This window comes from Amyelois transitella, chromosome 10 (genome assembly GCF_032362555.1).
Source record: "Amyelois transitella isolate CPQ chromosome 10, ilAmyTran1.1, whole genome shotgun sequence".
Lineage (NCBI taxonomy): Eukaryota > Metazoa > Arthropoda > Insecta > Lepidoptera > Pyralidae > Amyelois > Amyelois transitella.
Window position 1 is genome coordinate 2,296,446 of NC_083513.1, and position 15,509 is coordinate 2,311,954.

At 33.2% G+C, this 15,509-nt stretch overlaps 1 protein-coding gene across 1 annotated transcript in view; it reads left to right on the plus strand.

Annotated features, from left to right (window-relative positions):
* Positions 1–3,735: 3,735 nt before the first annotated feature.
* The window catches only part of LOC132902133 (uncharacterized), a 28,221-nt gene continuing 16,447 nt past the window's right edge, over positions 3,736–15,509 (plus strand). The window contains exons 1-2 of the mRNA XM_060946087.1: positions 3,736–7,151; positions 7,298–7,444. Coding sequence (XP_060802070.1) covers positions 7,067–7,151; positions 7,298–7,444 — 232 coding nt within the window. The 5' untranslated portion in view covers positions 3,736–7,066. The remainder of the gene's footprint in view (positions 7,152–7,297; positions 7,445–15,509) is intronic.

The window sequence follows — 15,509 nt, forward strand, 5'->3', positions numbered from 1 at the left end:
GAATATTATTGAGTTTTTGGTGACATTTGAAGATATTGCAAAAATAAAATCAGAAAAATCACAGAAATAAGTTGATATCATCCCTATTGACTGATATTTATATATGTTGAGTTGATAAAAGGCTTATGACCATAGTCATTAAATCTGATACAGATTTTTATAAAATTCATTTATGTTAAATAAGATTTGGTTTTATGATGACGAGACACGATTGACACTCTGAATATTACATATTAGTGCAGTAACAGACAAATATAATGAAAAGATAGTCTTAATTTCTTCCAGCCAGCGAAGTATCATTGATAACCTTGGTAACTGGGAAGCAATACTATATGTATAATGGTTACACATACTGTCGCGAATCTAAACGAGTGAACAACAAAAGATGGAGGTGCACGACTGGATGCAAAGCCTTCCTAATAGTTACCGATGATGGGGTGAAAGCAGCTCACGAACACACACATAAACCTCCGAAGTACATCAAGAATCGTGACGGGTATTATTATAAAGTTTAGAGACTTTAGCGGACAATGTGAACGTAATAATTATTTCATTTTTTTAATTATTTAGAATTTTAGATATTGCTAACGATAAGCCTTGGAATGCCGGTGTTTCATTAAGAGAACCGGGATTATTAACTGCATATTTGAGTGTGAATTTTTTTTGTGGAACAATAAAGGTATTAAAATATTCCAGTGTACTTATTCCATCGAAACTAAAACACCGGCGCGATTATCGTCTGAATCAATATAAATTATTCCACCTGCATTAGCCCAAAACATTAAAATCATTAAGATGATGTTAAATACAAGTCTACCCTTTAATTTGTCAGTTTATATTCACACAGTTGATATTATTCCAGCACATATGAATTTGTGATACATTTCTCATTGCGTAATTCTTTATTTATAGTGTATTTTATTTCTTTGCAGTAAGCTTTATAACCACTGTCACCGACAGACTGCTTTTGGTCTTCAAGGGGCATTACTATGCCAAAGCGCCGTATTCGAAACATAGATGGCGCTGTATCAACACAAACTATTGCTATGCCTCCATGCTCTTCGATGAGGACACAAACATCATCAGGAAAGAAAATTCCGATCATGTACACCCTCCGAAGAAATTTGTGAGAACTGAGAGTGGCAAATATAAGTTGATTAAGGACTCGACCAAAAAAGACCTATATTATATCGTTACTTAGATCATAAAAGTCAGATTAAATATGGTTTCAACAGCCTGTGAAATGTTGAAACTGTGTAGCTTGTTTTGCGCACCGTTTTTGCATAACTTGCTCCTAATCTGAGGTCCAAGGTTTGGTGCCGGTAAATTATGTTTTTTTTTGTATTTTAACTGCGATCTTGAACTTTATCTGCAAAACGTATCCCAACTAATATTAATTATTGTAAAATAAAGGATTCGTAGCAACCATCTTTGTGATTGCCTCAACCTGTGTGAGGACATTTTCTCAATTGGAAGGAATCACCATTTATTTTATTAATTGATACACTGTTGATTTGATTTGGAAAAACTTTTATCTTAATTTGTGTATCAAAACATCAGTAATAACTTATAACATGTAATAAAACATCAGTAACAACTTATTCTTTTTTTAATTATATTTCTTTTTGACTTTATCATTAATTGGAATATCCTTAAATATTTTAGCGCACTGTATTAAGCTCAATATTACGGTTGCACATGTAATTTAAAAATGTTAATATAAGATTTCATTTTATTTACAGTTCGTGAAATAGTTTTACCATCAGGGAAGAGACTCCTCTTACTGAACGGCTACACGTTCTCCAAACTCACCAAAGTGTTGAGTTACGACTGGCACTGTACGAACAAAGTCTTCTGTCGTGCTAAGATCAGGGTCAATGACAATCTGCAGCTTATTACTGGTATTCCTAACCATTGCCACGAACCGGTTAAGGCACATTTTGTTTTTTAGAGGATACAATTCAATTGTATGATTGTTTACGTATTTCATAAAGTTTCTTAATTTAGTGATTTGTGAACAATTTTTAATGGCAAATTTGTACACATGCAAAAGTCTATGTACAACTTTTGCAGCATTTGCTTTGTAAATGGTTTTAATTAATGAAGTATGATAAAAGAAGATCTAGACTTTTTGATAAAACCGTTTAAAAATGAAAAACAACAAACATATGCACTAAGCGAAGGACGCAGTTTGTGCCAAAGGAGATTGAATAAAAAATATCCTAAAAATTTTGAAGGAAAAGTCACTAGAGTTATTTACTTAGGAACATACCAATTTTAGTTTGGAATAAGAGTTACTGCTAATGTGCATAATGTTCTAGTCAGATCAAGAAGGAATAAAGTCATCGATAATCTGTACACCTACAGTACGCTTGAAATTTTTGGTCAAAGACCATCTTGTAAGAGATTTGCGGTAATTTTAGATTTTCTGTGAACGATAAGTTATGATGATTTGAAACCGTAATATAAAATGTAAACGTAAAATACTTTATACAGATAAGAAATATTTCAGTTACTGCTTACAATAAGTAAAGTTCTCTCTGAAAGACTGGTAACATAGTAGTTAACTGCGTGAATTTTTGTGGTATTTCGGTGTTATGTTACTAAAGTTTATTGAAGGTTGGGAATGTTGATTTTTCTAAGAACAAATTTTGTGCTGTACATGTTATTTTACTAAAACTTTTTGTAAGTGATTTATTGTTATTAAATCGTCACAGAAGTCCTTTAATTATAATTATTGAAAATACCATTATAGGAATAGGAAATACATCACAAGAGCATTTATATGGAAAAGACTGTCTTGGAGTTCTGTTTTACAAACAATTACACTGGCCCTAGAATAGATTTGCTTTTGATAAATAGACAAACTAAGTAAATATACAATTAATCTTCGTAATAAATGCTGTTTAGAAAACAGATTGAAAAATGTTCTCTATTTACTCTTTATCGCTACTTCTGCATAATGCTTGTAACATCTATTTAATAGGCTGTTGACTCATAATGATTTACATTTATTATATGATGAAATTGATATTGCCTATTGTCATCGTAATGAAAGATATAAAGTATCTTCCACTAATGACAAGCATTATTGTTCACCGCTGTATGTGTTTTACCAGCTCAAGATATATATGTCAATTAAACAGATATAAAGCAACATTTTCTTTTACAAAAGCCCAACGTCAAATCTTATTATTTTTGTACCATATACAAATTCCTTTTCCAATATTTTCGTTTTTGAATTAGATGACTGTTCTAGTTGTGCATGAATAATAATGCCTGCCACTAGTGACAGAAACTTTACAACATCTCTTTTCCTATTTTTTTTTTGTATCAATATTTTAGTTTCAGAATTTCATCACTGAGTATTTATTAGGAATCAAAAACCGTCATAGGTTTTTTTTTGCTTATTTCAGATCAAAACGCCACGGCAAGGCTGAAAATAAAAAAACAAAGTAAAAGAGAACAACGTCTATTTGAAAAGCGAGAAGCCATGAGAGTCTGGCGAAATGAAATGAGAAATGATCCTATTAAACTTGCAGAATATAAACAGAAAGACAGATTGAGGTATATCAAAAACAAAGAAACAGGGCGTATTAAGAGTATTACAGAAATGACACCGCAACAACAAAAACAGGTTAGGGAAAAATGGAGAAACTATTCTAACACTTATAGAAAAAAGCAGTCGACTCTCCGTCGGGAACAAACAACAGATACCGAATAAGCTGCCCTTTTTAAAACATTACTCTCTTGTAGAAACCGAATGAAAGTTTTGTATTTTTTCATGCTTATTTGCATACAGACAAAAGTGGTGGGAGTCGATGTTTGTTTACCATGGTTCTCTTCAACCGATTTAAAAAAACGAGGTGGTTCTTAATTCGACTGTATTTTTTTTATACGATTGATATTCATTTTATCTCACTTTTTCTTCACTACTTACTTATGTTTCTTAATTTGACAATCTAAAATTCTTAGTGCAATTTTTACCGCCTTTCCCTGATTTTAGATTTTAGTCAATAAAATCATTGTGAAAATTTGAAGAAGGCTTTTTTACTTGATGTTTCACAGTTATAAGATGCATCATTATCGTTATTATATAGAATATTTGCCAAATACAATCTTATGAAAATTACCCAAAATACTTTACACCGCTTTACCATTCGTTTGGTTTTAGTTCATGAAATAATTGTAAAGGATGGAAGGAAGTACTTGATGCTTAACGGTTACACGTTTGCTAGAGACAAGAGATCAAGCTCCAACATTTGGAGGTGTACAAACAGTGCTCTGTGTTACGCAAAGATACGGGTGGACAATCATCACAAATTGCTGAGCGAAGTTCCGTTACACACACACGATGCCCCGAAATACTATGTTGGCAAAGACGGCACTTATGTTAAATTTTAACAAGAAGAATTTGCTAATAGACAGAGGCAGACCCTAAAATTGTCTAAGTCTTCCTGAATCCATATATGTACATATTATAAACATTGAAACTGATCGATGTCTGTACTTGCAACTTATTAATTACGTTATACGACCGACAGAAGCCAAAAATATAGAAACATTTGATGCTACACAATTATACCTTTTCGAAAGTCAGTAGACGTGCTAAAAATGTTGATAATACAAGTTGACGAAAATCTTCGCCTCCTCAGTCCTGCTCCCACGCATTCTCATCCTGCTCCTAAATACTTTGTTGATAAGGACGTATTATATTTAAGAATTTAAACATTTTTGTATTCAAGTTGTGCTACTCTATGCTTATTATTTTGATTATTCTTTTTTAATTTACCTTAACAAAATTACATAACTTACATACATACATAAATATAGTCACGTCTATATCCCTTACGGGGTAGACAGAGCCAACAGTCCCGAAAAGACTGAATGACCACGTTCAGCTGCTCGGCTTGATGATGGAATTGAGATCCAAATAGTGACAGGTTGCTAGCCCATCGCCTAAAAAAAGGATCGCAATTTTATAAGCCTATCCCTTAGTCGCCTTTTACGACATCCATGGGAAAGAGATGGAGTGGTCCTATTCTTTTTTGTTTTGGTGCCGGGAACCACACGGCACTAGCCTTAACTCTTTTTTTTTCGCTACTTCTGCATAATTACATAACTTACCTGTGATTTTTCGATTAAGTAAAATAATTTTTTTCACTTTTTGTTAATGTTTGAATTTTTAAGTTAATCAATGAGTATAAATGATATTTTTGTGTAAAGTGTTTAATTTATTATTATTACTAATTATTTTCTGCGTATCAAATTTCGATACAATGTATGTTGTTTTAGAAATAAATGTCTGTCGATTGTATATTTCGCCCATCGCTACTATAAACTATTATGTATAAACAAAATCTTTCGTTCATTATACTTCAATGATAAAGAACTAACGAGGAAGTCATATAGAGGAAAATGCTTAGCAGAGATGAAGATACTCAATTTTCTCATAAATAAAATGACAAGTCACGACTTTCAGGCAACATTGAACATATCAGATCGGACATCAGATGGGAGTCGCTTCATTTAAAAACCTGACTTGACACAATCCTGGATCATGGGCATAAAGGCGAACCCCGGGCTCCTCACCAAAGAGATGAGGATGAAACCACGAAAACTGGGGGGATACATGTTAGCAGATTAGCAGAACATTTAAGTAATGAATGTAGTCATTTGAAGATAAACATGTTCGAACAAACAATCCATTTCTGTTTAAAAAACTTTTAACTTCTGTTCCCGCAGGAATAACGGGAAATCCTCTCATAGTGCACACCTACACTATATGAGGAACCCAAATGTTTAATTTCCACTTGCTAGACCCAGCGGCTTGGGCTGTGCGTTATCTGTCAGTCACTCAGTAACGTAAAAGTTTTATCCAAATAGATTAAATAATTAACATGATCAATCAATATCAATATTTTTCTTTCTTTCTTTCAATCACAACCGAGGTATCATTATAGCAATTTTTATTGGTTTATCGATTAACTAATCCAGAGTTTCTCAAACTTTCGGCTCCACGAACCCCTCCTCCAAGTGACGGCGAACCTCGTACTAACTAGTAAATCTTGTCGCGAATCCCTTGCCGTCGAATGGCGAACCCATAGGGGTTCGCGTACCCCACTTTGAGAAATCCTGAACTAGTCCATTATTTCAAAAATAAATCATGCTATGACTCTTCCAGATGATTTTAGACAAATCACAACGCTTGAAGGCAGACAATTTTATTGGTACAATGGCTACACTTTCTGCTACTGGTCTGAAAGTAAAGACAGACAAAGATGGCGTTGCAACAGATGCAGTTGTGGGTGTAAAGCGTACATGTTTGTGTCTCATGAAGGAGAATTTCTCAAAGCAGTTAATGATCATACCCACGAACCAACTCTATATAAAGTTCTTCCCGATGGTAGATATATGAAAGTTGCCGTGAGAAAGAATATCGCTTAAATTATTGACAGAAAACGACAAAATTTAATTTAAACTTTTAGAAGTTACAGAAAATATATATTCTCCAAAATTGCAGACCACAAGTCTCGTAATGTTTAAAAATTTATATGATAACTGTTATAACGTATAAGATTTTGTCGTAATTAATACGAATAAAAAGGACACATTCATGTTTTTAATTTTGGAACAATTAATTTTAATTTGCGTTCGATCGATGTTCATATTAATAAGGCATTAACAATGTACGTACTTAATTGTATGCAAGTAAAGTCAAGCGAAATATCAAGGCGATCGTTTCAATGATTTTGACTTGAAAGACTGACATACAAATACACTTTCCAGTTATAGTATTAGTATGGGTGAAAATGATATACTCGTATCATCAAAATAATGTAAACGGCAGTACTGTTTTTATGATTATTTCATGAAAGGAATCGTACTAATTCACATTAAGCATAACTAACTCGTTTTAATCTTCAGGTGGAGTAAAACACTATCCACGCGGTATACTCAAACGGATAACCATGAATAACGGCAAAAAGTTCATCATGTACAATGGATATACCTTCTGCTTTTGGTCCAAGTCCAAGAAAGCTATTCGATATCGTTGCACCACGGGATGCAAATCCTTCATAACGATATCCAACGAAGGACGACTTCTACAAGTAGGACCCGAACACACGCACAACCCCCAACGATATCATGTAACTAATGATGGAAAATATGTTAAAATATAATTCCTTGTGAAGATCTCTTATCTGTACTTGATGGAGTTTTAATTGTATCACAATATTGGTGACACCTTTTTGAAATAAACTCGGCAAGTTGTTAAATTTAAATTTATTTTCAGTTGAATCACGGTGGATTACCATGCATTCCGGAAAAACCTTCTATCTTTACAAAGGATTCACCTACTGTTTCAAATCGAAGACCAAAAATAATATGCGGTACCGCTGTTCCCAAGGTTGTAAAGCTTTCATTGTCTTGACAAATGAAGGTGATCTTGTCCACGTTGGATCTGAGCATACGCATAAAGTCCCAAAGCTCCATGTGACTGCAGACGGAAAATATGTCAGAATTTAAACATTCAGGTCATTACATACAACAAGACGTCTTAATATTAATTATCAATGACTACGATAAATCAGATATTGATATTGCCTTTTTGGATGCTATGCAAATCATTGGCAACAAAATTGACAATTCCGAAAATTGCTTGAGGTTGAAACAAAATGTACAAGCGCCTAAATACGAAAGCGGATAATAGCTGAGGTTTGGCTGTTTCCAAAAGATTTATAACATCAACGTGAAAAATCGTGACACCGGGTTTTTATCAATGGATGTTAGACTCGTATTCGTAGGTACTTTTCGAAACGACTGAAGATAAAAAAGGAAAATTGAAATTCTTACCATTGTTAAAGGAAAATTGAAATTCTTACCATTGTTTAATTTTCAATTTTAGCATAATATATAAATCACACAAGAATTTAAATTAAGTATAAGTTAATTTCAAATAAAGTATACCTAAAATATACTGATATATTATTATTCCTATAACATACATTTTTTCTATATCTGTGGTGCTGTGCGAAGATTTAATTAAGAATAAGATATAATTTCTCTACATTATTATTTTTCTATAGGTATAATGAACATAATATATGTATATGCTTCTGTTCTCTTTGCATAAAAACGTATGTAAATTTCAGGACATTCTACATATGGCAATGAGACTAGACGTACTTTCACCTTAGCAGAGAAATTGGCAATCATATCAAGGCTCCAAGACGGTGAATCAAATAACGATTTGGTCAAAGAACTTAACATTTCACATTCAACAATATCGACTATTTGGAGACAGAGGGAGAATATACAAAACTGTTCCGATTCTAAATCTCTTAACATCAAAAGAAATTGTAAGCCATTATTCCATCAAGACGTAGAAGCTGCTCTTCTCAGTTGGTATAGGGAACATAACAATAAAAATCAAGATGTAGACGTGAGCACGCGCCACTTAAGGGCAATAGCTAACCAGTTTGCGGAACGTCTTGGCAAAAAAGACGTTGAAATATCCTCAAGTTGGATATACAGGTTTTGCCAACGTTACGGTATACCACTTAAGAGAAGGCGCACTGTCTCAAAACTGCTTAGAAAAGAGGAATTGAAATAAGTATCTCAGTTCCATCTTTAATAGCTTTACGAGACCTTTCATTCTTCAGGTCTATGCCGTGAGGGATAAAGACGTAACTATATGTATGAATGAAATAGATATATCAGAAATTTTATGTAGTGATGCCAGGCACTCTGTGAATCTTTGTCCTTCTTTTTGTAATATAAATCTCCGTAAGTACTGAACAGATTTGTATAAAAATTAAAATGCTTAGCTTGTAATCTTGAACTAAGCTATAATCATGGTTATAACTACTTTTAATTTTATAAAACTTATAGAAATATATTTATTTATTTTATAGGAACAAATATATATGAGACTGTTGATTTTGATAAAAATACGTTCAATAGATTTAGCGTAACAAATTAACATACATGCTCGCATAGTTACGCATTTTAATATTTGTATGCAGTATCTATGATGATTAATATAGGAGTATTAAACAAATGTAATTTTAAGTAAGAATTAAAAGAAATTTTCTCATGAAATAAATATATCAATTTTAATTTTATTGTTGTACTGCTTTTTTATCTTATTGGCTGAATATTATTTAATATATAATTTGACGTTAACTATTACTATGCGCTTGACAACGAAAAGTTGTTTTAAAAATGAATGACAATCAAACAATTTTATTAAACATTTATACTGAGCTGAGCTTCAATGAAACGATTAAAAGTAAGGTTTTTTCATAATAAATAATGTATGTTAATCCCACCAACAGATCTAAAGATAATAACGATGTACAATGGGAAGCAATTCTACGTATACAAGGGGTATACGTATTGTCATTGGAACTCTGCAAAGAACTACTCCAGATACCGTTGCAGCGCCAGGTGTAAGGCTTTCATTGTCATATCCAAAGATGGAAAGCTGCTGTCCGAGAGGTCAGACCACAAGCATAAACCTCCGCAGTTTCATGTCACTGAAGATGGGAAATATATTAAAATATAACATTCAAAAAAAGTGAAACAGTTTAGTCCTAAAATAGTGTATAAGTACTTTGTTTATTTTTTCATGTTATGTTTTCTTTTTTTTAAATACAAAAATAAATGGACTTTTAAAACTTTCACACTTATTTTTCAAATTTTGAACTACAAACTCCCTTTCTTGAATGATCTGCTACTCTTTTTTATCAAATAGCTTAGCGTAAAACATTAAATTTTTAACTCATCATATTTCTTCTTAGTCGTTTACTTCTTACAGAGTTGGTCGTGGTCATGAATCAGAACAATGTCGAGTGACAAGTTCGGTAATACGGCTGTTCATTTCAACTAACACTTTCACATTCGTTGGTAAACGATAAGTCAGCTGGTCACTTGACTTTTTAAACGGTTTTATTATACACTTATGTCCAATAACCTAGGTGTTAGCTGCATATTAAATACCAAAATTAATTGGGGACGTCATAAAAACTCATTTTACTCAGGCAGCTGTATTATTATTAAACTACAAATTTTATCTATAACCACTAATTTTGTAAAAGTACCAATTTTTTTTTTATTTTTTTATTTTTATAACTGTTTTTTTATATTTCACAGTGAGAGAAATAGAACTGACAAGCGGTAAGAAGTTCCTCATGTACAATGGTTACACGTACTGCTTCAAATCGAGATCTTCGCGTGGTGTCGTGTGGAGATGTACTCGGACCAAGAACTGCAGGGCCATCATCAAGTTGACCCACAATGGAATATTTCTAGTAGCCTTTGGGGTCCATGATCATGATCGTCCGATCTACCACAGAACACACAATGGGAAATATGTTAAGATCAATAATCCAATAAAAAATTACTAACGCATTACAGAGGGGACGATCCCATTATTTTGTTTATGTATTTCCATTGATAGAAATACTGGGACAGTCTCCAACTCTTTTCATTGCGGATGGCGACGCCAAACAATCATCTCGCGATGCCTCATCTTCCTTACCACAAAGCAAATTGAGGTCAAAGGTACTTTATCTTACGCTTTAACGTGATTGTATTTGATGTTCACTTTGCATGGTCAGGTATCAAGCTCTAATTTATCTATCCGCAAGTTATACATCCAAAGTGAATTTTTTTATCTATATTATGAGAATTCTTTTATGAGAATAAATTTCTTTAACCGTTATTAATATGGTGCAATTTTGTAATGCTAGGAGAAATGTAATACATACATCTGGTTTTTTTTGTAATAACCTAAATTAAATAATATATTAAATATTAGGATAGAATTATATATTGTAGTTAATGTTGCATTAAATAGATTAACTGGTTTCTACTGCTTTTCAATCATGTTTTTTCCTTCCTGAAAATAGAAACCTCAGTGGGAAAGTAATCTCTTATTGACTGGAGCCATAGTTGGCCAACTTGATGGCAAGCATGTTTTTTGTCTATACAATTTGTAATATAGTTTCTTTTTACTCATACTAGCTAAACATTAAGATTCCAAAAATAAATCCAAAGATTGTTCGAGTTGCTCGTCCGCTAACCCTCTAGTTTAGCAATGTGGCCTTTGCTTAACATCTGTGCTATAAAAGTAATCTACATAAGTATATTCTGTCGTGTAATTATTGAATAAGAAATTAAATTCTAAATACCAACATCTTTATTATATATATATATATATATATAACCGGTATAACAGGCTATGGCTTTGTGAATTGTAATCGATGCGTTGAAAATATCCTTATATCAATAATTCAGAATTGTAGACAAATAATATTGAACCATTAAACCTTTACAGTGCAAGAGATTGAAATGCTAAATGGAAGGAAATATCTGATGTATGACGGCTATACGTTCTGCTTCAAGGCGAAGTCGAAGCACGGCGAGACTTGGCGGTGCACGCGCACCCAAGACTGTCGGGCAACTATAAAGTTAAACATAAACGGGTCTTTCAGAGGAGAAACGGGTTTTCATTGTCACGACGCACCTTTCTTACACGTCGCAGAAGATGGGAGGTATATGAAAGTATCTAAACATTCGAACGGTGGATCTAAATGTTGTTCGAATTACCATTAGAACTTTATTAAAAACATTTTCTTTTTTTATTGTTTTGTTTTTATAATTTGGACAATTGTATATTTTTTTTTTACTATTGAGATGACTTTTTTTACTGCCACAATTTTTGCCTAAGGTATGGGAGACGTCAGTAGAAGCATTTTTAGAGTTATGTATCTAAATAGTTAAAACAGGATCCTGTTACTAAGCCTCCGCTGTTTGTCAGTCCATCTATCTGTGACCAGGCTGTATCTCATATACTGTGACAGCTAGAAAGCTGAAATTTACACAAATAATGTTTATCTGTAGCCGCTATAACGACAAATACTAAAAATTTAAAAATTAAGAGAGGTCGCTAAGAAACAAGTCGCTAATACAAGAAACGTGTATTTTTTCGTATTTATTTGCTCAATATTAATAACAGTAACAGGCACACGTTTAAAATTTTCTGGTGCGTTCCCATTCAACAAATGTAATTGTAAGTAATTTTTAGTCGATTTTAATAAACAGGTTTTACAACAAATGTTATAATGGTACGGAACCCTTAATTTATTTTAATGAACCATATATTTATATTTGAGGTTTTAAAATTTTCGGCTACAGGTATATTTTTTGTTAATTAATTAATAAAGAAAATATTGAAGTTCAGCTTTTTCTATTCATTTATTTCTTATTATACTTACTTTATAATCATATATCCTCTTACTGACCTTCGTGTTATGTCGCATCCCCCACAACCATGCTTCGGGACTCAGGGGTCTGCTTTTTTGTTCACTTATTCCTGTCTTCGGTATTCTTACTTCTCTCTAAAGTCTAGTGACACATATCATTATTCCCGACATCTTGGTAGGATATTATGATCTTGTATTCTTCCCACGTGCTGAAAATATCCTTTTTATTGCCACGTTTGCCTGATTTTTAGTCATGGCGATGCTAAAAGAAAAACAATTAAGGAGCATGTCAAAAGCGGCAACTTACAACAAAGATCGTTTAAGAAGAATCAAAAATGATCCTGTTTTACTAGCTAAACACAGGGAGAGAGTTAAACGACAAAATCAAAAAATGAAGGAAAGAGGTCAGAAAAAGTCTATCAAAGAAATGAGCGCTCAGGAACAAATTGAAACAAGAAAAAAATGGAGGGAATATTCTTCTCTGTATAGGCAAAGAAACAAAAATAAAAATTGCCGATCAAAAGATTAACAGATTTTTAAATCGTCCTTTAAACAAATGAACTTGAAACAAAGAACAGATAGCGTGGATTATAATTGTTTAGTTATGTAATAAGAAATGTTGTAAACGTCTTTGTTATCGGTGTGATCATTAAATGATCTTAGTCGTTGATCATATTAATTTGAAATACGTCATGATAATTTGGTTTAGGGTACTCTTGACCTCTCGACTCTCGACTGGTCGTCTCTGGCTTTATCAAAGTAAGTTCGTCTAGGCATTCCTCTTCCATCGTTCATTAGAATTATGACCATAAGGCCTCTTGGCACCGCTATATGATTTTATATTTGCTCATTGTGTACATTTATTAAAGTAAAATTTGATATTATACTTGATTGCATATATGTTTTCTTTTGATGTGTTAGCCTTAGAAGGAAGAAAACTAGGAGCGGAGGACTCGTCAGCCTGTCTATCATAAGTTACGCATCCTTTATTTGAAACTTGGTTAACCATTACCTTTGTGTTACCCAAATGTGCACGTGTTTCGTAAAAAACATTAACATCATCAACGGTGTTTGTTCAGATTTCATCGTTTCTGAGAGAGATCCCTAGTTGTGAACTGTGACCTGAAATCACAAAGATATCATTTTTTAAGTTTAAATATTTTAGACGTGATATCAAATACGATAAAACAGCGTGAAACTTCACAAAGGTATTTTTACGATATTATGAAATTATTCAAATTACAGGATGCCTCATCAAAGAGATTGCAATGTTAAATGGCAGGAAATTTTACATCTGCAACAATTATACGTATTGCTTTGGATCCATGCTGAAACACGGGGTCAGATTACGTTGTACCCACACGAGGACCTGCTCAGCTTACCTCAAAACCAACCAAGATCAGACCAGAGCTTTGAGTTTCAGAAATCACACCCATCCACCACCAAAGTTGTTTCGTACCACTACTGGGAAGTATATTAGAATGTAATTTGAAGACATTTTACATACATATGTAGATACCATCGCGCCTGTCTCCCATCGGGTAAGACAGAGACTATGGATTTCCACTTGCTACGATCCTTACAGATCTCCCCCTTTCTCCCACACTCTTTTCATGGATATTTGACGATAACTGGTACTCCTAACATCTCCCTTTAAGACGTTCAAAATTTGGTCCTTGAAAGTTCGACGAGGCCGGCGTCCCATGTCCCACTTTTACAGTAAGCTCTGTCTTATAAAAATACCTTTCGTTAGTCTGTACATATCTATTCTCTCGCCATGTCCAAACTATCTCAACATACCCTATTTAATATTGGTCACAACACTCTATTTCACATCACACATTTCTATTACATCGATATATCTAATTCGATCTTTTAAACTAACACCCTACATACTACTTTAAGCTCTCATTTCAACTGCGTTCACTCTACTTTCTTTTTGTTTCTGCCATACCCAACTCTCACTCCCTCCACTCAAGTGTAGGCATTAACACACCATTATGAACGGCCAATCGGACATATTTTTATACCCTCTTGCTTCTTATAAAGGAATGTAATGCCCCAATTTCTTTATTTTCCGCAGTCACTCTTCTTTCTATATCTCTCTCATGCTTGCCATCCCTAGTAAACATACAGCCTAACTACACAAATTCATTCACTTGTTGCACTCTTTCTCCATTTATACTAATATTACATACTGTTACCCTTTCATCCTTTTCAAAACCATCACATAAGTCTTATTCACATTAACTTTCTTACCTTTCCATTCAAATGCATCATTCATTATTGTTACCATCTTCTATAATTCCTCCTCTGATGGTGCAAGTAAAACTTGTTCATCGTCATATGATGGATAACTTAATTTTTAATCCGCATTCAATTTCTTTCGAAGCTCTCTCTCTCTTCAGCCCGTCTCTACCCCTTGGGTGTAGGCCTCCTTCAAACTACGCCATTCATCGCGGCTCTGTGCCACTTGCATCTCTTCTCTCTCCACTTGCAATCTTTCGAATCATTCAAAAAGAATTGAAGAATTTCTGGGTTAATCAAAATTATAAGTTTGAGAAGATAATAAGATTCATCTTGAAACTATTTCTTCTTTTGTTATATATTTATTGAGCATAAAATCAGATGTGAATAACCTTTGGCTTAACCACGAAACAACGGTTTTTTCATGGGTCCGCCTACTTAAGATAATGCAAGTGAAACTTCTCGGATATTTATTTTTGGAATAAAAATTGTTTTGCATATATATATTTTTATTTATTACGCCAATAATACAACGGTTGTAGTACACCTCTTAAAATATTTGGCAAAGAATTCTTATATAACAAAATATAATATTGGCAGTCATCATGTCAAGAAACTAAGTTACTTACAAAAACAAAAAACAATGAAGAACATTCACCTTTCTCAAAAAAAAAAAACAAAAATTCTTATAATCGTTTTCTATCCATTCACATAACTATCACAATCAGGTTGATGATTTAAGAATGCGTCAAGGCAATAAGTAAGGTAATAAATGTACTTTGCCCTACATCTCTATGTGTATGTACCTCGTCCCATTAGACGTATTACTTTTTGGATTTCGGGTCCTCTCCAGGTATTGTAACCGGAACAAACGCTAGGACGATGATCAGTTGTACATACATATTATCACGTCTCTATCCCTTACAGGGTAGACAGAGCCAAAAGTCTCACAAAGACTGAAAGGTTGCATTCAGCTGTATAGCTTAATGA